We start from the raw sequence: 26,882 nt of genomic DNA on the forward strand, positions 1-26,882 counted from the left end.
ACAAAAATTTCATATAGGTCCAGTGTTGCATGACTGAGTAATTGTCATTCAAAATGCGAGAGCACCGAAAGCTGAAAATTGGTCTGGTTATTAAGGGTGTTTAAGTGCCCAGTGGTCAAGTGGTTAAGAGAGTTATTCCTAAGAATTACAGGACTACAAAATAAAACGCCAAATTTCCATGCAAAATAATTGTACCGCTTTCAGCACCTAAAACCGGACTGAATCATACTGCCAGGGAGGTTAATTCCCTTTAATTTGGTATTTGTAACCCCTTAACATTGTAAAGTTATGAGCTGCAGATGACACTGCCCCTAAATCATTTTGTTTGAGTTTTGTCTATTTTATGCTCTAAAGGAGATGCCTCTAAATGTGTAAATTCTATTGGTATGATCAATTGTTGTACCTTAAACATATCAACTGCCGAATACATCAGTTAGAACATGTTAAACTCTGAACACACACGCAATGACAATTCAAACACTGGCAGTGAATACTTGTTTTTATTACGGAGACAGTTAAAAACAACTTAGGCACTTTGATCATCACAGTAAATTAGGCAACATGTTGAAATGTTGTTCCCGTTGTAGAAGCTCTGTCTTTAATTGTGTCATCTTACTCCTGGTCCTTCTCCTCACCATGGGTGATAACATAACATAGATTCTTGTAATCCAAGTTCCCAGCAACATCTGGGGGGAAGGCATGGAACATCTGGCTGATCTGTGACATGAACACAATATAAGGTTACATCAGATCTCAATAAAATCCCAGTAATATCTTTTTTTCATGAGTTCAGCATTTTCTCTTGTGCAACATGTGGCAATATGGTACACACATGTGACGTTGGCAAGAATTGTTTGTGTTGCTTTGTTCAAAGGGATATTTGTCTGGCACCAGCCTTAATAACCAAAAAATCTGATTTGACCATCTTGCTGAGAGAGCAAAAAAAAAGAAAAAATCCTCAGAATTATCATGATCATCAAACACTAGAACATCCAGGGAAATGTGATGCGAAAGCTAGTCTTGTTTTTAAAATTATTCTCTGGGCCTCTAAGGTGTTAAATCTGATATTTTTGGAGCAAATTACAGTCAGTAGACACTATGTAGTTGATTTAGTAAAGGCAAATAGACTGTTCACTTTGCAAGAAAATTTCCCTTAGTTTAGTAAATGTAGTGAAAATTTTGCTTTGTGAATGTGGTGAAAATATAAAAATGTATTTTTGCTTGCACATGTTTAGATGAGTCACAGTCAAGTGCTTTTTTTAAATTAATTAATTCAAATTTTGAAAAAATTTTATTAAATTAATTTGCCGAGTTGTAGCATTGGACTGGATCCACAGATGATGGCAATCACAAAAACTAAAGCTAGCGGTACTGGTGATGTCAATAATGGTGACAGGTGATTGTAATAGAGACACCATGAGCAGCTATTGTTGCAGGCATGGGATACTAGTTTTTGCTGAGAATAGACTCTGACCAGATGGCATTATGGCAATAACATGAGTATATGTGAAACACCTCAGACACTTTTCAAAGGTGCACTGAGACTTCTTTTCAAGAAGCTTTAAAGTTACCACTACCAGAAGAACAATATTTTGCTTCTGTATTTATGCAATGGGGTAGTAGCAAACATGGTTACTTAATTATATCAACATCATTGCTCAAATAATCATCTTTTTGAGGGTTCCTGATGTTCAACATTAGCCTAAGTTAAATAGATGAGTGGGTGGGCTAAAAGGAATATAGTGTGGTGTTGTTTAGATATATCATATATATCATATATAACCAGGCTGACTTTGTATTTTTTGAACTGTTACCTGATACCTGCACCCTAAAGAGCAGTGGACTTGGGGAAGACATTGTATGCGGGATTGATTGAAAAGATTTCCTTAATGTGGGAAAATTTCTTGCAAAAAATGTTCTTTTGTTTATAAGAGAGTACAATTGCAACAAACATGAACAGCAAAGAAAGTATAATTCAGAAGGGATTTTTCTGGTGGCGCCCAGCAGTGGGCAGTTCCTTCAGGGACCTACTCTATTATTTAACTGCATTTAATAGTGCAAAATCTGGCTTTTGGATGGGCAAATAAATAAAATCTATCCAAACTGTTCAAATCAGCTTTGTGTCCAAATACAACATTTTACCCATGACATTTCTCATGGATATTGTGAACAAACCTGGGCAACAGGAGTTCTTATTTGCTAATTAGACCTACCTAGACAAAAAGCAATGCAACTTATTTGTCCTGCACCATAAAATAAATAAGTCTATACTGGTTTAACCATGATTAACTTTTTGCAAATTACAAGATAAATAAGTATTCATACCTCTTCTTGGCTGAATCTGTCCGCTTGAGTTGTTAGCATTTCCCTAATGCTGTTACATAAATGAATCAAAAATTAGATCTGCTGTTATAGTACATATACATCAGATATATCAATCAATAATGCAATACTTATGACCCAAAGTTATAAAGATCACTGACTCATTTTTTTTAAGACTATTATATTTCAGTACTGAAAAGAAAATGTCTTTATTTTTTTTGTAGTTTGCATTCCAGAAAGTAGTTACACAATAATGGAGGTGCAAAGTAAAAAAAAAATAGGAAATAATATAATAATCCACTAACTGCATACATACAATTAAAAATGACAAACGCACCTAGACCTTTACATCATAATGCATACATGTTAACCTGGAGATGTGTTTTTTAGATAGTGAGGATGAAGTGTGACCTACAGTTTTGTATGTGTTAATAGTTTTACCTGGTGGATGGGACACTTGTGAAAGCATCGCACCCATGGAGAGGTTGCTGGCAGTCTTAGGAACCTTGATCCATGCCTTTTTACTGTGACTCACTCAGAGATATACCTGCACATCTAAATGCTCTTTGAAGATCAATCTTAGACTACTTAGATTAAAAAATAATAATTTGTTTCTTTTATCCATGGTATCTCAGCAGCTACTACTTTCTCTCATCCCCTGGCTTTTCCAATAGTAACATCTCACTATCTTTTGAAACCTCCTGTTGCATTCTCCATAATATGAAATGATTGAAACATTCCTCAGGTAGACCGAGAAACCTGCCATAATGGCCATAGAAGGTGTACGAATCCAGGAATCCAAGTGCAAATATCTCATCAATAGAATTCTCAAGAAATATAAGATATTGTTAATGGATCTACCAGAGCCTTAGTATTCAGTTTTGGGTAGCATAAGCCTTTGAAGAGACACTGCCACCTTTGCTAGGATGGGAAAAGTGACCATGTATACTGTGCTGGGTGGCTGCATGTTTATGTTTAAGTGGGTGGTCGGGGGGGGGGGGGGTAACTTGTTTGGAAAAATCATGGTTTGTACCCCACCCCCCATGTGTACAAGGCCTAAAGATATTAGCCTTTTAAAGAGACACTGCCCCTTTGCAAAGTAGAAGGTTAAACTGATTGCTAAATTAGAGTTATATATAGAAGGCTAAATTGGATTTATATTGTGTCGGGAGCTCCCCCACAGATGTGTTCTCTCTTCCCAGGGGAAAGCTAAAAACATCAAATGGGCAAAATTCACAAGGTGGATTGTGTTTTAAAGAGTTTCATGAGGTGGAATGAGTTTCTTCATTATAAATATATTTTTGTAAAAGAACATTCCCTTTTAAAATTTCCTAAATCATGAGATGAATACATAACTATACAACAGGCAATATTGATATGCTACCTTTAACCTAAAACTGTACATAAATGCACATTGAACATAACCCTTAATGCATAAAAATGGATTGGTTACTATTAATTTATTAAAATAATGTTATAAAAATGATATACTTACTAATCTGCTTTTATATGGCCTTTTCCATCAGGATCAAAAATCTTGAAAGCATTTAGAATAGTTTCTTCTGGGTCTGTGCCTAGAACAGACATAATTCATAAAACATCTGTCTTCATTCACATCATTTTTAATGTGAGGCAAGTCAGTTCCATATTTAACTATCTCCCTAGATGTCTTAATAAATGATGAGTTATCTTTAACATTCTACTCATTCCCTGCTATACTGAAGAGTCCACTACCAGAAACTCCTTTAGCACCTTGCAAAGTTTAAATTACTAAGAGAGTGACAGGGCCTGGGGGAGAGCTGTCAAGCTCTGCTGAGTGATAAGAGCCTATTAGACAGTGCCATCATTGATGTCTCACTCAATATTTGCAACAAAGTACATTACTGTTTGTTACCTGGAGGCTAATATCGTTATTACATTTTCTTTGCTGGACACAGATAAATGTACTGGAGGGGTCAAGGAGTCAAATGTTCTACTGAGATTCCTTTTCTTAGAAAACTAATAATGTACAAGAATGGCTATAATTTTTAGCTGGTCTCTGTGATATATCTATTATGTTACAATAGATAATAACAATGGGCAATCTTCCATTAAATTGAGGTTACCAGTTATATACCAATTGTTGTGATCAACAACGGTTAAGGTTTGTTTATTTTTCTTTAATAAAAAAAAAAGTAGTTCATTTAAAAGAGAACGTCAGCTGCAAGCTGATTTTGGAAGGAACTTTGAAAGTGGAACCTGGTGATTTAACTATTGATTGTGGCTTCTGAGCTCTAGTATTCAACACGCATCACAGTTTGGTCATATACCTCAGAGATCGGCAACCTTTTCCAGAAGTGTTAATTTACAAGCATTTGGCAATTGGCATGTCAGTGAAAAATATCATCAGCATCAAATCTTACACCCCCAGACCTCAGATCAGACGCAATACATGCACCCCAGACCGGACCCAATACATGCTCCTCCAGACCTCAGATCAGACGCAATACATGCACCCCAGACCTCAGAGCGGACCCAATACATGCTCCTCCAGACCCCAGATCAGATGCAATACATGCACCCCAGACCTCAGATTAGACCTAATATATGCTCCTCCAGACCTCAGATCAGACCCAATTCCTGCAATTTTAATCCCCCAGATCAGATCCAGTTCATGTACCTTCAGACCTATTATCAGATCCAATTCCTGTAGGTTAAGATTCAGATAATCCCCAATTCCTGTGCCTTCAGACCTCAGATTAAGTCCAATTCCTGCACCTTCTGAGTGTTGTTAACCACTTGGGTACCGCGCTATTGCCGAATGACGGCATTAGCGCGGACCTAGATTTCCAGGACTACGTCTATTGACGTCGTCCTGGTTACGAGCGGCCTGCGCGCCCCCTGAGGGGCGCGCGCGGCGCGCTCTGTGATCGGCGAGTCCGTGAGACTCGCCTGATCACCGATCCGTGTAAGGGGTCGATCCCGACCCCTTATCACGTGATCAGCTGTCAGCCAATGACAGCTGATCATGTGATAGAACGGAGCCGGTAATCGGCTATTATTCCTCCTCGCGCTGACAGCGCGAGGAGAAAAAAAAAAGCCGATCACCGGCGGCCGTGATCGGGACATCAGTCCCGATCACGGCCAGCAATGAAAGGCACCACATGCCACCTGCCAGTGCCCACCTGCCTCCCGCAGTGCCATCCTGAAAAATAACAAAGTAAAAGTAAGTGCCCCCCGTCTGTGCCCATAATGCCCACAGTGCCACCCCACAGTGCCACCCACAGTGCCACCCCACAGTGCCACCCCACAGTGCCACCCACAGTGCCACCCACAGTGCCACCCACAGTGCCACCCAATCTGCCTCAAAGGTGCTGCACCCCAGTGCCGCCCATCAGTGCCCAGCAGTGCCGCCCATCAGTGCCCAGCAGTGCCGCCCATCAGTGCCCAGCAGTGCCACCTATCAGAGCCACCTATCAGTGCCACCTATCAGTGCCCATCAGTCCCATCTATCTGTGGTACCTATCAGTGCCCATCCGTGCCACCCATCCGTGCCACTTATCCGTGCCACCCATCCGTGCCATCTTATCTGTGCCCATCTTTGCCCATCAGTGCCGCCTTATCTGTGCCCATCGGTGCCGCCTTATCTGTGCCTATTAGTGCCGCCTTAACTATGCCTATCAGTGCCCACAAGTGCAGCCTATCAGTGCCCACCAATGCAGCCTATCAGTGCCCACCAATGCAGCCCATCAGTGCCCACCAATGCAGCCTATCAGTGCCGCCTTATCAGCGCACTTCAATGAAGGAGAAAAATGACCCGTTTGCAAAATTTTATAACAAACTATTAAAACATGATTTTTTTTTTTTTTTTTTTGCATCTTTTTTTGTTTGTTTAGCAAAAAATAAAACTCCGAGCTGTAACTAAATACCACCAAAAGAAAGCTCTATTTGTGGGAAAAAAATGATCGAAATTTCATTTGGGTACAGTGTTGTATGCCCGCGCAATTGTCATTCAAAGTGCATCAGCGCTGAAAGCTGAAAATTGGTCTGGGACTGAGGGGGGTTTAAGTGCCCAGTAAGCAAGTGGTTAAAAAAATAATAGCACCTGCCTGCGCATGCATACTTCTAATAACCTGAATTCTTATCTACTAATGCTTCAGGTGTCAGAGCATTATTTAAATCTAACTTTACAATTTTGAAAAAAAATGTTTTTCTTAGTTTCTGTTAAAAAAATTTGATTTTTTTTTCAAAAGGCCTACATTTTTAGCCATGGTTTACTGCTTTACTCTCATTTCGTGAAGCTCTTAAATGCCAGCATATTACAAAAACTCTGGAAAGTAGACAGTCCACAGCATTTAATAAAATGAATTTTGAGTTTTTTTATTTTTTTTTAATTTTTTTGTAAATAGTTTTTATTGAAGAATTTTCACAATATAATCACAATATAATCCAAACATCTCCACATTGATTGTACCATACCGGAGATAAAAAGGAGAGAAAAGAAGAAAAAAAGTAACATGGACAACCTACACATATGGATAGGCTCATACATTGTACATGTCAAGGTCGTACGTTAGGATACACATCAATATGCAAGTAAGATAGCTATCACCATTAACCCCTATTGCCTCCCCCGCTACTCCAGAACCCTACCCAGCCCATCACGTTGAGGAGGATGTCGGCATGAACAGGGAGCAGGAGGCCGAGAGGGCCTCTCCCCTCGCTACTCGAGTACTCAAGGTGGAAGCATCAACGGGACAAGTAGCTGGGGGGAGGAACAAGTAAACATTTGGGAGATGCATAGAATACATAAATGTAGAACATATTCTGAACTAAATCATAACAAGTAACATATAACACTCAAAGACTGGTCTGTCTTGTGTCCAAAAAAAAAGAGATAAAAGAAATGGATATGAGTATGAAAACAAAAAAAAACAAAAAAACAAGAGAAGAATGGTGCGGTGTGATCCTAATGCTGCTTTCACACTGCAGCGGGAGCGGCGTCGGCGGTAAAGTGCCGCTATTTTTTGCGGCGCTTTACCGTCGTTTTAGCGGCGGTGTGCGGGCGCTAGCGGGGTGGTTTTAACCCCCGCTAGCGGCCGAAAAGGGGTTAAACCCGCCCGCAAAGCGCCGCTGCAGCGGCGCTTTGCCGGCGGTATTGCCGCGGTGTCCCATTGATTTCAATGGGTAGGAGCAGTTTAGGAGCGGTGAATACACCGCTCCTTCACCGCAGCAAAGATGCGGCTAGCAGGACTTTTTTCACCGTCCTGCCAGCGCATCGCTCCAGTGTGAAAGCCCTCTGGCTTTCACACTGGAGTTAAAGGGGCCGGTTTTTTTCAGGCGTTACACAGGCGCTATTTTTAGCGCTGTAACGCCTGAATACCGCCCCAGTGTGAAAGCAGCCTTACTCTCTCCACTAGAAGTACATAGGCTCAAAGTCTAGGGTTTACGTGACTAGAGTTCTTTTGTGCCATACTTCCCACACTTGCCAATTGTTATAATTTTTTTAAATTCTTAATTGACACCGGGAAAAAAAAAGGCAGACACCCAGTCTAACAAATCAAAATACAGCACAGCTAGGCAGTACATACAAATACAGTCCCAGCCCATCACGTTGAGGAGGATGTCGGCATGAACAGGGAGCAGGAGGCCGAGAGGGCCTCTCCCCTCGCTACTCGAGTACTCAAGGTGGAAGCATCAACGGGACAAGTAGCTGGGGGGAGGAACAAGTAAACATTTGGGAGATGCATAGAATACATAAATGTAGAACATATTCTGAACTAAATCATAACAAGTAACATATAACACTCAAAGACTGGTCTGTCTTGTGTCCAAAAAAAAAGAGATAAAAGAAATGGATATGAGTATGAAAACAAAAAAAAACAAAAAAACAAGAGAAGAATGGTGCGGTGTGATCCTAATGCTGCTTTCACACTGCAGCGGGAGCGGCGTCGGCGGTAAAGTGCCGCTATTTTTTGCGGCGCTTTACCGTCGTTTTAGCGGCGGTGTGCGGGCGCTAGCGGGGTGGTTTTAACCCCCGCTAGCGGCCGAAAAGGGGTTAAACCCGCCCGCAAAGCGCCGCTGCAGCGGCGCTTTGCCGGCGGTATTGCCGCGGTGTCCCATTGATTTCAATGGGTAGGAGCAGTTTAGGAGCGGTGAATACACCGCTCCTTCACCGCAGCAAAGATGCGGCTAGCAGGACTTTTTTCACCGTCCTGCCAGCGCATCGCTCCAGTGTGAAAGCCCTCTGGCTTTCACACTGGAGTTAAAGGGGCCGGTTTTTTTCAGGCGTTACACAGGCGCTATTTTTAGCGCTGTAACGCCTGAATACCGCCCCAGTGTGAAAGCAGCCTTACTCTCTCCACTAGAAGTACATAGGCTCAAAGTCTAGGGTTTACGTGACTAGAGTTCTTTTGTGCCATACTTCCCACACTTGCCAATTGTTATAATTTTTTTAAATTCTTAATTGACACCGGGAAAAAAAAAAGGCAGACACCCAGTCTAACAAATCAAAATACAGCACAGCTAGGCAGTACATACAAATACAGTCCACGTTTAAAACCGGTTTATAATATTCTTACAAAATTGGTATATTTGCTAAGTAGTGCAAACAGAAAAATAAAAAATAAAAATTGACTGATGTCTCCCTTGACACAGTCTGATTGAGAGCTTTAGAAAGTGAAATATAGGAAAATTTGTATAAAGGGGGTTTGGGGGTATTTATCCCTGCTAAGTTAGAAGGGAAAGATTTTAAATCCTGTGTACTGTATGTACTCCCCCCCCCCCCCGGGGGGGCGTGGTGAGTTGTCTGGAGTTGCCACTTTTTTTTGGGGGGTAAATTACTCCAGGCATACTCCACTTTTAAGTACACAATGCTTTTTATTTACTAAAGCTGGAAAATGCAAAATCAGGCTCACTTCCGCATAGAAACCAATGAGCTTCTAACCCCAGCTTGTTCAATTAAGCTTTGGTAATACAATCTGGAAGCATATTTTTACTAGTAATAGCTGCGATTTGTGATTTTTATCAGGACTGCAACATTATGGCGGACACATCAGACACTATTGACACATTTTTGGGACCATAGGCATTTATACAGCGATCAGTGCTATAAAAATGCACTGATTACTGTAAAAATTTCACTGGCAGGCAAGGAGTTAACACTAGGGGGTGATTAAGGGGTTAACTGGTGTACCCTGTGTGTGTTTCTAACTGTAGAGGGAGGGGACTGACCTAGAGGAAATGACAGATCGTGGTTCCTAGCTATTAGGAACTTATGATCTGTCACTCTTCACAGAACAGGGATGTGTGTGTTTACACACACACATCCCTGTTCTGCCTCTCGTGCCTGCGATCACTCGTGGCCGGCGGTAATCGCAACCTTCAGCCACGAGCACTAGCATCAGCACCCCCGCATGCCTGCTATTCTGCTTAAAAGAGCCGACATATAGCTACGAGGGCTCGTGGCATCATGCCGACCTGCCACCGTAAAATGACGTTTACTGACCAGGAGGTACAATAGGCTGAACAATGAATGAACAAAAGAGTTCTTGTGGTTCCAGGAGTGCAGTTGTTCACAGGGGATGGCTTGAGCTGGGGCTGGTGTCTCGCCGGGGTCAGTTCAGGTGGCAGGCAGAAATGGGGTTAACAAACAGGCAAAGGATCAGTCCAGGCAGTAGGCAGAAACATGGTTAATAAGCAGGCCAGGCTCAGTACAGGTGGCAGGTGGAGGCAACACAGCAATGGTGTGGCAGTGATCAGGAATGCTATTGCTGGCTGCACTGGCTCCCTTGATACTGTACAGATTTGGTGGTGATCAGGGGCACGGTTGATAGCTGCACAAATGTTATTGTCCCTGTATCCCAATCCAAAGGGCACAGCAATCTCTTTAGAGGGCCTACACTAGTGGTGGGAGGGGAAGGAGATTTAAGTTGGAAAGGTTAATCCTGTTGCGTTTTACTGCTTTGTGGGGCTCCATTAGAGAGAATTGCCTCTCACTTCCTGTTCTACCTATAATGGTTTCACCAGACAGAGAGTAAGGATAAATCTTCAACAGCAACACAGACAGAAATAAATAGTAAATTTCAGCTTTTTATTTCTCCTAAAATTCCAAAAGTACAGGCATACCCCACTTTTAAGTACACAATGGGGTTTATTTACTAAAGCTGGAAAGTGCAAAATCAGGCTCACTTCTGCATAGAAACCAATGAGCTTCCAGGTTTTATTACCAAAGCTTAATTCAACACACTGGGGTTAGAAGCTCATTGGTTTCTATGCATAAATTAGCCTGATTTTGAACTTTCCAGCTTTAGTAAATAAACCGCATTGTGTACTTAAAAGTGGGGTATGCCTGTACTTTTGGAATTGTAGGAGAAATAAAAAGCTGAAATTTACTATTTATTTCTGTCTGTGTTGCCGTTGAAGATTTATCCTTACTCTCTGTCTGGTGTATGCCTGTAATTTACCAAAAAGAAAGTGGCAACTCCAGACAACTCACCATGCCTCCCGGGGGGGAGTACATACAGTACACAGGATTTAAAATCGTTCCCTTCTAACTTAGCATGGATAAATACCCCCAAACCCCCTTTATACAAATTTTCCTATATTTCACTTTCTAAAGCTCTCAATCAGACTGTGTCAAGGGAGACATCAGTCAATTTTTACTTTTTTTTTTTTTCTATGCAGAAGTGAGCCTGATTTTGCACTTTCCAGCTTTAGCAAATAAACCCCATTGTGTACTTAAAAGTGGGGTATGCCTGTATGTGCAAGACAAACACCATGTGTACTCCAACCACTCTGAGACTTACCAGAGAAATTGTAACCCTTGCATGAGGAGTCAAAAAGCGCTTGTTGTTTCCCTCAGTTCAGATTATCACAGGACTTGATAGCTCTCAGCAACAACCCTCAACTTAACTGTGATCACCACAGGACTAGACAATTGTCCGAAATTCTTTCTTCCTCATCTTAAGTAAGAGCAGGCCATTGTACATAAAAGAGGCAAAAAAACTAGGGCTGTGAAAAGTAAAGATTAATTCCTCGATTAATCGTTAATTTTTTCGATCGATCATTTTTTGTTTGATCAATCAAAATTCTTTTGACCAGTACTCACTTCTCCGCTGACTTCCCGGGTCTTCAGGAAGTTCCGCCGGAGATCCAGTGACATCACCGGACTCCTCCCCCCATCCCCAAGTGCCTCCGTCTGCTAACGAAGGGAAGGGGGAGGAGTCCAGTGACGTTGAAGTTTCTGATTGAACGTACCGTGTACGGGGGAGGAGCTACGCATGACGCCCCCCGCTGCTGCCCTACGGAAGTAACACGATTGTCGGCTTTACATGCTGTGTTTTTATCATCTTTATGTGAGTAGTTTGTGTTTGAACACAAAAATTAAATCTTATTCTTAAGCGGTGAGCACTTTGATCTTTTCTTTCTACCCACGACCTGAGATTGTGAGAGAAATTTATGGTCCGTGTTAACCCTTTTGATACCCGCATGCATGACCACCTGTTTGCACAGGGGTCCATGCCATAAGGTGAGAGTGATTCGTTAGGCCGGAGGTGGAGGGATTGTCACGCTACTGTAGAAAAAAAAAATTACTTACGTCAGTGCTACAGTTTGAATTTAAAACGTTTGTGTGAACTGTGTAGTTAAGTCATGGATTGTGAAAACTAAGTAGTGTCAGGTGATTATATATAGTGTATACCACATTTACCACTGACATATGCAGAGTTGCAATGCAAGGAGATCAGCTAAAAGTAGTTGGATCTGTATGTGGGTTAAAATTAATCGAAATTAGTCGATTAATCGATGAAACAAAATATCGATTAATCGAACACAACATTTTTGATCAGTAACAGCCCTAAAAAAACACTTCCAAAAGTGTAAATCCGGTATATATTTTACTTAAAATCAGTTAAATGCACTTACATAGATGCAGTACATAAAAAAGCATGTGAAAACTACACATCTCAGAATCCTCTGGGGTACGTGCACATGTGAGGTGACGTCACAGCTTCCGGCTCCTTCCAACATGTTTCATCCTAAATTACTTCATCATGGACAGAGGAGTCGGAAGTCATAACATCACACACATGTGCACGAGTAGTTTTAACATTTTTATTTCTGTCTGTGCACCTGTTGTAGATTTTCCCTTATGTCTTGTCTAATGAAACCACTATCAGTGGAACAAGAAATAAGGGAAAATCTTTAATGGAGTCCTGAAAAGCAGTAAAACCCAACAGAAGTTCTAATCCTTCCCCACACTACAAGCAGTGTATGCACCTGAATTTGACTTGGCATTGCCTTCTTACAGTCTACTGCACAGCAGAACTCAGAGAGGGTGAGGAAGAAGAAGTACAAGGATCCAACGAGGTGTCTTGCAGTGCAAAGAGCATGCTTGTAGAAGGAGTGAATAGAGAGGCAGAGAGGTAAGCTCATCAGTGTGTTGCTTCTCCTTTCACTGTCCAGTCACAGAGTTTGGGCTGGCAAGGAGATGTGTAAGTGTGAAACAGCAGCAGAGAAATATCTGCCCTGCCAAGCAAATCTGTGCTGTATTATAGGGCTGTGTAAAGCTCAGGATTAGATGGAGTGAAATACAAATTATTGGAGCTTGTTAAACAGCTCTTATAAATGTATTTCATCTGTGTACTTAGCTGTTTTGCCTGGAGTACACTTTTAAGGTGAAAGTTGTTTCAAAGCATAAACAATTTTTGCCTAAAGTGGTTGTAAACCCTTACAGACCACTTTCACTTACATGTAAGCCTACATTAAGGCTTACCTGTAGGTGCTTGAAATATCTCCTAAGCCAACACAGTTTTGGGGATATTTACCATGTCCCCGAACAATGCCGTCTTTTGTGCATGCGCCAATGTATTTGGCGCTTGCGCACTCTTGAAAGGGCACGCTGTGCTGTTTGAAGCTGGGGTCATGCCGTGACTGGCGGCTCCTGCGTGCATGCGCGGGGGTGATGTCATGCGACTTCGGCCAGTCACAGAGTTTGCAGCCCCGGAAAGGAAGAGGGGTGAAGAATGGAGGCTTCCTGCCAGTGAGGAAATCAGGGACATTGCAGGTTTCGATTTCAGTTACGTGACACATAATGAGCTACTATGCAATGAATAGTAGCCCATTATGCTTTACCTTTGCAGGGAAACAAAGAGGAAGTTAAACCCATCAGGGTTTGCCATCTCTTTTAGACATTTTATGTAATAAATGCCCTATGTCCTGTCCCCCCCTTCCCATCCATAAACACTTACCTGATTCCTCCACTTGCTCTAGTGCTGTCTCGTTTGCAGCAGCACTGCCCTCTCTTCCTGTTCTCTGCACTTGGGAGCATGCCCATACAGGTGCTCTTTGAGGCTGCACTCATGAGAAGAAGGGGTGGAGTGTGAAGTCGAGAAACTCCGGAAGAGAAGGTTAGGGACCGATCTGTGCAATACTATTGCACAGAGCAGGTAGGTATAACATTTTTCTTTATTCTAAAAAGTGCCTTTAATATCACTTTTAAAAAAGTGTCTATATTATACTATACTATATTAAAATGTACAAGGTTTCACAAAAAGAATGGCCTGGAACTGTAAAGAGTCTATAGATTTAGCTTCACTTTGTAAAGATATCCTCTCATTTTCTGTTGTGTTTTTGGGACAAAAAGTAGGGTGAAATCTTATAAATGGAAGAAGCTAACAATCTACTGTGCCTAGCTTAGTCACCCAAGAAATATACATACAAAATCTAAACGCCAATAAATCTACCCATAAATGTAGGCGGGGCTTAGACCCAAGGCATCCAATCAGTTAGTGACCACACAAAATCCTTTTGTAGTAATTATCTTGTATTTTGTAAATAGTGGTAATGAATCATGAATAATACCAGATCTTGTAGGAATTAAGATAAGACAATATAAAAAATGATATTCGCACAGTATTACCAGGTTTGGGCCTGTATTATGCTGGAGGGGTGGCAGTTTTCAGTGTACCAGGACAACACTGTAATACTGCTGGGAAGAGCCCCACATTACTATTCCAGCAATCTGGATATTTCCTCCAGGCAGGTGTTGTCCTTATTCTGTCCCTACTCACCAAGAACCTCTGCCTGCTGTAAACACTCTCCCTCACCAGTAAGCAACTTCTGCCCCTTCTGCCCACTTTCTCCAGATATTCCCGAATTACATAAGTACATTATTATATGGGGTCCCACACCAAGATGGCCGCCTTCAATCTGAGAGATAACAGCTTCTATTTGGACAAATGGTGTCTCTGAGAGATTGATGGAGTCCATGCGGGGACAATTCGCCTAACAGACTCCACTCCACCTACATGTAAGCAGGTGCTTCCAAGGGGTTACTCTGTGTTGTGTTTTTATTCCAGATGTTGTAATCATTGTAGTTTTGGTTGTTTGTTTACATTTCTATGTGCAACTGAATGTTCTAACGTGAGTATATTTGCAATGCTAAGTTATATTTGTCTGGCTTAGGTTGTACTCCCTGGGAGGTAAGGGTTGTGCTTTTGGGGGAAGTACCACCCTCTACCTGAGCAAACATAAAAAAAATGGAGAGGGAACCACCTCTTGGGGGTGCCATAAATAGTAAGACAGCCGAAGGTTCAGTTCAAGGTCTCCCCAGCCTGGGAGTTTGAGTGAAGCCTCGGAAAAAGAATAAGCACAGATGTAGTACAAGGGTTTAGATTCCTAGTTTTTATGAGAAGCATGAAAACTGGTACAGGCTCAGTTGTACCGGCTCAAAAATGCTGCACAACTAAAGTGAAAGAGGAATTATGAAGTGTATCAAAGAAATATTGTCTGGAGTGCATAGAGTGTAATGATGAGTATGAAAAATGTGTACAGAAGTTGGGCTACGGATTTCAAGGAGTTAATTATGTAAACTTGTGGAGTAGCATTGCTTTTAAGTTGAAATGCTGCCTTAAATACCAGCCTTGTGTTGTTTGGCAGCTTCAGCCTGCCTTTTGGGTGCACTAGCGAGTGCTTACTCTGGGTCTCCACATGGGCTCAGTAGGCGCTGCCTACATATAGGACAGAGGGAAACCTGCATGTGCCTTCATATGTTTTATGATTTTGGAAGAAAATAAAATCAATTATGAGCAAAACATACAAACACAGAAAGAATATTACATGCATTCACATTTAAACTTTTAAACTCAACCCAATACATCAACATTAAAAGGCATCGGTAATAACAAATTAGCCATCATTCTTCTTGTGTCCACTGTTAAACAGCATTAGATTGCTATAACTAGAAGACCTCACACTTCATGCAGGCAACCTGTTAATAGTGAAAGGCCATAATAGTAAATAGGTCGGGTAAGGGTAATAGTAAATAGTGTAAAATACTGTATCCGGTTCCCGACCAGTGCACGGTGATGTACGTCGACAGAATGGCAGGGGCAGGCATATTGGCGTACAGGTACATCCAATCTTCAATGCCGCCCTGCCATCGGGAGCTCCCGCGCTGGTCGGGACCCCCGTGAGTCCGGTCGCGGGACCCGCAGACTCAATCGCCGCGGGCATACCCACGATCGTCTCACGGGATGGCTGAATGGAGGAAATGCCGTGTAAACAGCATTTCTCCATTCTGCCTAGCAACTAGTGACGCTGATCTCTGCTCCATGTGATTGTAGCAGAGATCAGTGTTCACTAAATGAAAGCCCAACCCCCCCACAGTTAGTAACACACCCCTAGGAACACTTAACCCCTACACTGCCACCCACTGGTTAACCCCTTCATTGCCAGTGTCATTTACACAGGAATCACTGCATTTATATAGCAGTGATTACTGTATAAATGACAATAGTCCCAAAAATGTGTCAAAAATGTCCGATGGGTCCCCCACAATGTCGCAGTCACAATAAAAATCGCTGATCGCCGCCATTACTAGTAAAAAAAAAATAATAAAAAATGATTAATAAAAATGCTATAAAACTATCCCTATTTTGTAAATGCTATAACTTTTGCGCAAACCAATCAATAATCGCTTATTGAGATTTTTTTTTACCAAAAATATGTAGAAGAATATATATCGGCCTAAACTGAGGGAAAAAAATTTTTTTTATATATTTTTGGGGGATATTTATTATAACAAAAAGTAAAAAATAATGCGTTTTTTTTCAAAATTGTCGCTCTATTTTTGTTTATAGCGCAAAAAATAAAAACAGCAGGGGTGATCAAATACCACCAAAAGAAAGCTCTATTTGTGGGAAAAAAAGGACGTCAATTTTGTGGGAGCCACGTCGCACGACCGCACAATTGTCAGTTAAAGCGACGCAGTGCCGAATCGCAAAAAGCGGTCTGGTCTTTGACCAGCAAAATGGTCCGGTCTGTAAGTGGGTATGCATTGCCAAATGCTGTGCTATATCTATAATAATTATAATAAGAATAACTAATTTATTAAAACTTACATGATAAAATGGGAATTAGTTGTCTATTTAAGTTTGTCTTATATATGCTTTATTTATTTTTATTTTTTTCATGCCAAGTTGATAAAGCAAATGTTTTTTTCCCTGGGATTTACTTGGTCAGTAGCCAAGTGCCTCACTTAAGTTTCACTTGAGCAGACTGTCGATAAAGGAAATAAAAATCTCCTGAAATATACTTAAGGGCAGAAAGATGCATTATTGTAGTTTGAAGATTGTGTTCTGTGTGCCTTCAAGGGATCACTGAGCGTCTTTCCTTTTCAATCAATATCTCTTTACGCTCAGTTCCCTATTGTCAATCATACTGCCGGTGGCAAACACAAGGCAGTTCACAAAGCTCGGGTTCCCACCATTTCATACAGTGTTCTACATTTGTCTCTCGCTATTTCTCCAGGCTTTGTCTGAAACAATGTCATATATAACTCATCCTTTATTGATTAGCTGGTAAATAAAGTGGTCCTTTTGATGTGTATCAAAGGTATTTTCTCCACAAGCTGCAAATGCATTTTTCTAGCACTCAATAGAAGAACATCATGCGGTTAATATTACATAAATAGAGTTTCTGATATGAGTTTTGGCATAACAAATCCTCTTGCAAGCTTCTACATCTTCGCTACTTTAGTTACTGCTTACAATAAAAATCCAACAGTCTCCATTTTTATAATGTTTGGTTCTATAACAGTTAGTAGATTGGGACAATCGTTACAGTCTATTTAAATACTGGACATTATAGTACTGATGTATGCTCTAGAATTTGTAATGCCACAATCTGCAAAGAAATAAAAAAAATTCAAATTTTATAGTTTCCCAGTATCACAGACATTTAGCTTAACTATAACTATTCTAAAAAAATTATCTCATTTCTAGGAATAGTTATAGTTAAGCTTTTCTTACAGATTAAGTGCTTAAAGCCAAACCTTATTCTTTTGTTTGGATGCAGTGCTTTTATTTTTCAATTTTTACTGCTGTCTGTGTTAATGTTGAGAAGATTTCACCCTTCCCGGTATGAAAACCAGAACAGGAAGTGGAGCGAATGCTCCTCAAGATGAATACAGCAATATTCTCAATGGTCTAAGCCCCTGTACACACAGTTGGACATTCCGACCACAAAATCCGTTGCATCATTTCAGACGGATTTGGTCCGGAAGTGGTGTTGCATCCACACGGTCGGACAAAGTTGTCAGAATTTCTGGTCGACAAGAACGCAGTGACGTTGAAACCGCATACGTTGGGACTAGAAAAGGGAAGTTCAGCACCACATGCGGCACCCTTTGGGCTCCTTCTGCTGATCTCGTGTTTATCGCGTGTTAGTAGAAGTTTGGTTAGAGACGATTCGCGCTTTTCAGATTTGTGCTTCAGATCGTTACTGCTCTTCAGTTTGTGCTTGTGGGTGCGTATCTGCTTATCAGTGCATGTAGTCAGTTCGCATTTGTTGGTCATTGCGTATTATATCTTCGTATAGTACGCTTTTATTTTCAGTGCTTATTGTCCGCTCGTTTCTGAGTTTCAGTTCGTTCTTTCAGGCCTTGCTGTTTATCGGTGCTTTCTGTTAGTCCGTTCTGACCAGCCAACCATTTTGAAGCCATGTTTCATGTACGTATTCGTCGTAGAGTTTGTGCTGTGCAGGGGCTTGGTGTTGGGCTTTTAGCTTTGACACAAGCCCAGTCCATGAACAGGGCGAGGAGGAGTTTGTGGAGCAAGAATTGGTTGCTCCAGCGTGGCCAATTCTCGCACATGCCTTTGCTTCGTGAGCTCCAGGAGAATAATCCTGATGATTTCAGGAATTATCTCTGGATGACGGACCCCGTTTTTCACCGTCTGCTGGCTTTGCTGTCCCCTTATATCAGCAGGCAGGATACCTGCATGTGGCAAGCCATCACTCCGGAGCAGAGGCTCATCGCCACGTTGCGGTACTTGGCGACAGGGAGAAGTCTTCAGGACCTCAAGTTCTTGACAGACATCTCCCAGGCTCTGAGAATCATTATTCCAGAGACCTGTTCTGCCATCATACAGGTCCTGCAGAAGGACTATATTAAGGTAAGTTTTCTCCTTTAACATCACATTCTATGTATTTAATGTTTGCTAATGTATTGTATTTCTTTCCTCATTCCCTAATTACCATGATTGCAATATGCTGTAATTGATATGCTCTGCCCCTTTGTCCTCATGCATGCTGGAAGCTTTTAAAGTTCCTTTTTTGTCCTTCATGCATATTTGCCTTCACTAACTTCCCCGGAATGCTCTTCTGGGCCCATAAACTTATAGACTAGTCACTTAGCAATGCATTTTGTCAGCTCCATAGTATTGCTTTCCCCTAAACACCCCCTAAAATGTGTACAAATGTTATGTGTGTGCTTAAATTCATGCAGAGTGCCAGAGGTTTTTTTTGGTGGGCCAAACTCATTAGAAAACCCCCTCCCCCCAACTGCTAGGTCAGCTGACAGCAATCCTCTATCTGCTGACATTGCCAAACCCAATACACACTATACCTACCTCTTGTGTGGTCAGATTTATGGATGAATTCACCAAAGCATGCAGTGAAAGGGCCTGCCTCAATACTTTTAAATGCTACTGTTTAAAGATTTTTTTCTCCTATTATTATCTTGATAGGTAATAGCAGAATGTCAAAATGTGCTTCCATTTGTTCCTTTTTTTGTATTATGACACTTCTTACCTGTCCGGTGGGCTACCAATAGTGTGAATAAGGAGTATCACACATTGTTTATGCATTCAGCTCTGAAGTAGAGAGGGTTACCTGTCCAAAACATCCCCCCCCCCCTAAGTTTTTGCAATGGGCCATCAGATGCGGGGGTGAGGAATCTGATAAGGGGACCTTACATTTTTGGCTTTAAATACTCATTTCCAAAAATGTTATACTGATCTTGGCCAAAAATGTTTGTTTCTAATCTGCTTGCAATGTTCATGTGCAAAATTACTATTTTTTGTTTTCTTGTTTGACTCCACAGTTTCCTTCAATGCCACAGGAATGGCAGACTGTGGCCTCCCACTTTGCCAGCAGTTGGGACTTTCCCAATTGTGGGGGTGCAATTGATGGGAAACACGTCTGCATCATCCCACCCCCCAACTCAGGGTCCTACTATTATAATTACAAGGGGTATAATAGTATCGTGATGTTGGCGGTGGTGTCAGCGATATTTGACTTCCTGTATGTGGACGTAGGGAAAAATGGCCGGATGTCAGATGGTGGAGTGTTCGCGCGGATGGAGTTCTACTGTCGTCTCCAGAGTGGCAGTCTGTGCTTACCACCTCCAGAGGAGAACGTGGAAGGACTCCCCTTCGTTTTCGTCGTGGATGAGGCATTTGCTCTGGCAAACCATCTGAAAAGTGGATTTGCCTTTAGTAAATAACACCCATTGTCACAGAAAAAAACAACTTTACTACAAATACTGTTTTTGCGCATTGAAAAAGGAAGCCACACATTGTTCATAATTTAACTTTTTACTTTAAAGCACATTCACATGTGCATTTAGAAAAGGGTTTTACAACAAACCAACATATTTGGTGTATATAAAACATTATTTTTGTTAACATTTTTCTAACTTGCCATTTTTGATACGTACCAACAGGCACGTAACAAAGCATAACATACAGAACACAGGAACTTACAAAGTTCAACTTTGAAAAGTGAAGACAATATCAGACATGAGTATGTACAAACTGTGCTGATATTGCCTTCATCAGATGGGGTGTCACCCCTGTAAAATTCAAATTTTGAAGACGCACACAAATTGAGAATCAAAAAGTGGGCAGTTTCCTCCTGATTCCATGCCTAATGTCAACATGTGCTATCCCCATGGGGTATCAATGTACGTGTTTTGTGGGTGTAACCCCTTCATCTCAGCCACTTTAGTAGCAAGGAAGGGGTTCCGCCCACAAAACGCGTACATTGATTCCCCATGATGGGAGATAGCACATATTGACACACTGTGTGCATCTTCCAAATTTGGCTTTTCTAAAAATATAAAAGTGTTATTGAAAAATTTAAATGGATGCAAGCTAGTTTTGGCTGTTTCAGATTCTCCCTAAAACATCAATGATGTTCTTCAATTTTTGCTGAACATCATTGATGTTTTTCTGGATATTCTCTAAATCGCAATTGCACCCCATTATCTCTCCAATGAGGATCTGGGCACTTTCACTGGTAAAATGCGATTCTTATTCCACAACATCCACATCACCTAAAAATAAACCAAAAAAAACACTGTGTATTATAAATATGCAGGCATACATTGATTAGCTTACCAGAAGCTGTGGTCTCAGACACTCACCTGTTGTGGTGCCAATTTCGCCAATTTCTACAATCTCTCTTTCCTCCTCCTCCTCTGCTTCTGGTGTTGGTATTGGCACCTTCTTTGGGAGGTGTGGGGTCCCTGGTGTCCTCAGACATCCCGATTCTCCCCTTTGAGAATGTAAAAAAGGAATACTTAGCACACAGAGATTTGAGGGCAGAAATAGGAATATGAAACATTGCTTGGAAGTGTCGTACAATTGTGTTTTTTGGCAGAGTTCAAAGGTGAAAACATTATTTTTTACACTTTCTAAAGCTGGAATACTTACCTGTTGTGTGAACAAATGTAGTCAAGTGTAACTTGCCAAAACATCGTTTTTGGAGTGGGCTAACAAACTATGTTTATTACGAACGATTGAACCCATGAACATGAAAGTGGCCATTTTAAACTGTACAACATTAAATCAAAGCACATGGAGCAGTATGCAAGGAATAATAATAATAATATGAACACATGACAACTAGTTACTTTTTTGAAAAACTCACTTGATCCTTCTGTACTGATCGTGCTCCCTCAGTTTCAGGTCTGACCAGCGTTTTCTCAGTTGATCCTTGGATCGTCGTACCCCAAAATTCTTCTGAAGACTCTTCACAACTTTAGTCATGATCTTGGTCTTTCTGACATTTGGGTTTGGGTAAGGTCCATACTTCCCATCATAGTCGTTCCTCTTTAATATGTCCACCGTCTCCAACATCCATACATATTTGAGGCCTTAAATCTTCCCCTCCGGGATCGGGATGTTTCTGGCTCCGGGCTTTCCTTGTCCTTCTCCTCATTATTGTAATTCTTATCATGCTCCTGCTGTGTCTCCGCCATGTGCTCTCCCCACTGCGCTGAAATAAAAGGGGTGGGGAATAGACTAGAAAGAATGTCAGGGGCGGGCGGAGTTTCAAGCATGCGCACTGTATTTAAAACGCAACACGCGTGTGTCGTACATACGATCAGAGTGAGGAGCTGACGCGCCAATCGCTCAAACAAAGGTACAATTTTAACTTGGTACATCACTAGCCTATACTGCTTCTAGATTGAGGCTTATATTGGGACAAAATTAGGAGAGTTTAGCCTGACATTATTAGGGTTTGTCTTGTTTTGTGTCTTGCAGAGAAGATGGATCCTTTCAAGGAACCACATTTTCTGGAGCTAATCATTGATATGCTCAGGGAGCTGCCCTGCCTGTGGCAGATGAACAACCCTAGGACCTAATAAGAATCAGAAAGGCAGCGCTGGAGAAACTGCTTGGTTTAGTGAAGATCATGGTCCCTACGGCAGACATGACCTATGTGATGGCCAAAATTGATGCCCTGAGGAGTACATATCTGAGGGAGCGCAAGAAGTTCCAGGATTCCCTGAGATCAGGAGACCCAGATGACATTTATATCCCCAGGATGTTGTACTACGAGAGGCTGGATTTTCTGGCAGACCATATTTATTGTCGTACATTTAATGATGTTAACTAGATGTTATTATTGATCAGTAAGTTGGGATTTACATATCAATAGACAGTAGTGACCAAAAATGATTGGGACAGGAATGAAAAATGCTGGGCTCAGAATGATAGTCTGTTCTATTTGGTAACATTCAATTTGAAACAGTCATGAGCACACAATTGTGTGATTGATGACCAAAAAACTAAAACTATGTCCCATTTTCATACACAGGAAGATCTCAGATGGGAGGAGGCTGTGGCAAGTGGCAGCCGGGAGGAGGCTATGGCAAGTGGCACCTGGGAGGTCGACCATCGCCCTCCTCCTCCTCCTCCACCTCCTGCTACAACTACAAGAGCAGAGCCACAGCCTGGAAGGAAGCCTGGGAGGAAGTGCCTAAGGAAGACCAGAGAGTGATGGCCTGGGTTCAGTTTGGTCTGACAGACAATGCAGGCTCTTGTATGACCACAGCCTGGGGACATAGATGTCATCTGCTCTTCCTGATCTCTTGAACTTCTGGACCAGACTGTTCTCCCTTTAGATATGTACTCCTCAGGCCACCAATTTTGCATTTAAAAAATAATTGATGTCTGCCCTGGGGGTTAAAGGCTTTGCCAAATTGACCAGTTTCTCAGGCATTGCCTTCCTGTTTATTTGTTTATGACACCTAAATAAAGGTTTTTTTTTTGGTTCAAGAAATACTTGCTTATGTGTTTTACTTCAAAAAGGACAGTTTATTTGTGAGTAGGCAGGTACATTTCAAAAATACAAAGTCAAATTAATAACAAGGGGCACCAACACCAAACAACCTCCTAGAGATTAAAAAAGAAAACAATAAAATAAATAGCTAATAATGGTGTTGTGGTAATTTGACACACAAAACACACCAAGAAAATTACGAAGATGAGCAAAATGTCATAAAAGGAGGTCTTGGTGAAAAAACCAACCACAAAATTTACAGAGAAAAAAATGATTGGGGAGATGTGAAGAATTAAAATATTGTATTCATGAAATGAGGAAAAAGAATAAATAAATAAGTTTTGGAGAAGTGTGTGTGAATATGAGCAGCAAAACAACTTCTTTCTTGTAGCATTATGAAGAAAAAGAGAATGCGCTGCATTAAAGAATTTTTAACATTGCAGGGTGACAAATGTGCTATATCGATTACGAACGGTAGTTTTACCTGATTGCGCGCTTCCGTCTCAGAATTTATTCTGAGCATGCGTGGCACTTTGTCCGTCGGACTAGGCTACACATGATCAGAACTGATGCGCATCGGATCATGTTGTCAGAATATTTTATATCCAGCTCTCAAACTTTGTTGGTCGGACATTCCGACCGAAAAAGTCCGATGGAGCCCACACACAGTCGGATTATCCGACAACATGGTCCGATCGGACATTTTCTGTCGGAATTTCCGACCGTGTGTACAAGGGCTAAAGATTAAAATGTTTAGAATCTATTCAATACAAAAAATCTATTCAATACAAAATAGAAATGACTGGCGTCTCACTTTAACCACTTCAGCCCCGGAAGAATTTACCCCCTTCCTGACCAGAGCACTTTTTGTGATACGGCACTGCATCGCTTTAATTGACAATTGTGCGGTCGTGCGATGTTGTACCCAAACAAAATTTACATCCTTTTTTTCTGACAAATAGAGCTTTCTTTTGGTGGTATATGATCACCTCTGTGGTTTTTATTCTTTGCGCTATAAACAAAAAAAAAGCGACAATTTTGAAGAAAAAAAAACGCAATATTTTTTACTTTTTGCTATAATGAATATCCCCAAAAATATATAAAAATAACAAATGTCTTTCTCAGTTTAGGCCGATATGTATTCTTCTACATATTTTTGGTTAAAAAAATTGAAATAAGCGTATGGTGATTGGTTTTCACAAAAGTTATAGTGTCTACAAAATAGGGGATAGATTTATGCCATTTTTATTATAATTTTTTTTATTAGTAATGGCAATCAGTGATTTTTATCATGACTGCGACATAGCGGCGGACACATCAGGCACTTTTGACACTATTTTGGAACTAGTGACATGTATACAGAAATCAGTGCTATAAAAATGCACTGATTACTGCGTAAATTACACTGGCAGGGAAGGGGTTAAACACTAGGGGGCGATCAAGGGATTAAGTGTGTCCTTGGGAGGGATTCTAACTGGGGGGGGGGATAGTGTGATTTATTGTCATCCACATATGGAAGAGAATCTAGAATGTTCATTGCCTTTACTGTCCAATCTGTAACCATTAACATTATTCTTTATGTGTTTATCTAGAGAAGGGAAATGGGAGAGTACAATTCTTGTATGTAAGGAAGTGAAGGTGTTGATTAGGTGCAGCATTGAGCAGCAGCATTAAGGAAACTCACAGTAGGATTTCGGCAGTAAGAGTACATTGTAGAACAGTTCTGAAAAAGAACAGGCCCAGTGGGGAGCACACCCAACCAAAGCCACTTACAACTGAGACAGCGGTGGACCCACAATATTCAGAATGGAAGATGTCTGCCTGAGAGGAATGGAATGCAGCCTGGCTGGTCCACACCAGAACGGGAAGGCTTCCCGGAAGGTAGGGGCAGTCCCTACACTGTCCCTTCTCCTCTGGGACCTGTCCCTATCTCTAGACAGATGGAGTTTCTTTCCCTAAGCTAGGCACTCACATAAAGCGTGCCAACCCTGGGAGCCAGGGCCTTAAATAGACTCTGTCCTACCCAAGATGTTCCTCACAACTTCCTTCCCCATCTGCATTGCTGCTGTGGCCGAGCGACATCAGCAGTGGTGAATATAGACTGCACACCCCTACACGCCTCCCTTCTTTGACAGATCCTGTCCTCGGTATTGTAACACAGTAAAGCATAACATGAAAACTGCATAAAACAGACCATATCGGGCAACGAATCTCACTGTCCTCTGTGGGGTCACCTTTAAAGTAGTCATCTACTGCTTGTAATTCTGGGTGGTTTGAGGTCTACAGGGTCAGTTACACCCCCTTCACCCAAGCTGGAGGGTGAGTCCTCGGAAGAGTCCAGGAAGCCAGCAGGGCTAGCAGTCTTTGGGAGTGGTGCCTCAGGACTGTCTGTAGGTGAGTAATTGCTGCTTTCCTCTTCAGGATGGTCAGAGGTCAAAGGCCCGAGTTCAGTGGGAGGCAGGTTCTATTCAAACTGGCAGAATATCCACAGGGTCAATGTCCTTCTGTCTGCAGTAGGTGTGGCGAAACAATCCCCACTCAGTAGTTCTGACCTATGAAATCCTTAGATCAGAAGGGTAGCAGAGCTGCAACAGACAGCTACACACTGTGCAGTTTGAGGCTGTGTCTGTAAAAGAATCCAACCTCAGCTGTATGCAGTGTGGGGAGGAGCAGCACTGCTGAAAGCCCCGTCAGTAGTGACCCCATCCTCTTCCCAGCTGATCCCATCCTCTGCCCTACTAACCCTTGTCCCATGCCCTGTTACCACATCCTATACCCGGCTGGCCCTGTTCTCTGCCCTACAGACCCCATCCTCTGCCTTGCCGATTTAGTTCTCTGCCCTGCGGACCTTGTCTTAGCCTCACTGACCCATGTCCTCTGCCCTGCTGAGCCCTGTCCTATGTCTTGGTGACTCTTGTCCTATTCCCTGCTGAGTCCTGTCCTATGTCCTGCTAACCCCTGTTCTATGCCCCACTGACCCTGTCCTATGCCATGCTGATGCCATCCTATGCCCCACTCACCCCTGTCCTCTTCCCTGCTGACCCCATCCTATGCCCCGTTGACCCCTGTACTATGCCCTGCTGATCCATGTCCTATGCCCTGCTGACCCCATCAAATGCCCTGCTAACTCTTGTCCTCTGCCCTACTGATGCCATCCTATTCCTCCGATGACCCCTGCCCTCCCCCTGTTGACCCCTTTCTCTGCACGCTGTCACTGTCCTCAGCCCCACTGACTCCTTTCCTATACCCCACTGACCCCTGTCCTATTTCCCAAAGACCATTTTCCCATGCCCTGCTACCCCTTCCTATACCCTGCTGACCTGCATCCTCTGCTCTGCTAACCCCATTCTCTGCCCTGCTGACCATGTTCTCAGCTCCACTGTCCCTGTTCTCAGCCTCACTGACCCTTGTCCTCTGCCCTGCTGACCCCTTTCCTATGTCTTGCTGACCCCTGTCTTATGTTCTGATCATCGCTGTCCTATGTCTTGCTGACCCCTGTCTTATGTTCTGTTCATCCCTGTCCTATGTCCTGCTGACTTCTGTCCTATGCCCCACTTACCCCATCCTATGCCCTTCTGACACCATCCTATGCCCTACTTACCCCTGTCCTCTTCCCTGCTGACCCTATACTGTGCCACACCAACCCCTGTACATTGCCCTGCTGACCCCATCCTATGCCCTGCTGACCCTGTCCTATGCCCCACTGACCGCTTTCCTATGTCCTGCTGACC

The 26,882-nt window shown here is 42.1% G+C and overlaps 1 protein-coding gene across 1 annotated transcript in view; it reads right to left on the reverse strand.

The window, feature by feature from the left end:
* Positions 1 to 481: 481 nt before the first annotated feature.
* MYL10 (myosin light chain 10) overlaps positions 482 to 26,882 on the reverse strand; it is an 88,126-nt gene continuing 61,725 nt past the window's right edge. The window contains exons 5-7 of the mRNA XM_077480524.1: positions 3,818 to 3,896; positions 2,326 to 2,374; positions 482 to 717 (exon numbers count right to left, since the gene is read on the reverse strand). Coding sequence (XP_077336650.1) covers positions 613 to 717; positions 2,326 to 2,374; positions 3,818 to 3,896 — 233 coding nt within the window. The 3' untranslated portion in view covers positions 482 to 612. The remainder of the gene's footprint in view (positions 718 to 2,325; positions 2,375 to 3,817; positions 3,897 to 26,882) is intronic.

Source organism: Lithobates pipiens, unplaced genomic scaffold, assembly GCF_037356315.1.
Source record: "Lithobates pipiens isolate NorthernLeopardFrog02 unplaced genomic scaffold, aLitPip1_a1.2 Scaffold_16, whole genome shotgun sequence".
Lineage (NCBI taxonomy): Eukaryota > Metazoa > Chordata > Amphibia > Anura > Ranidae > Lithobates > Lithobates pipiens.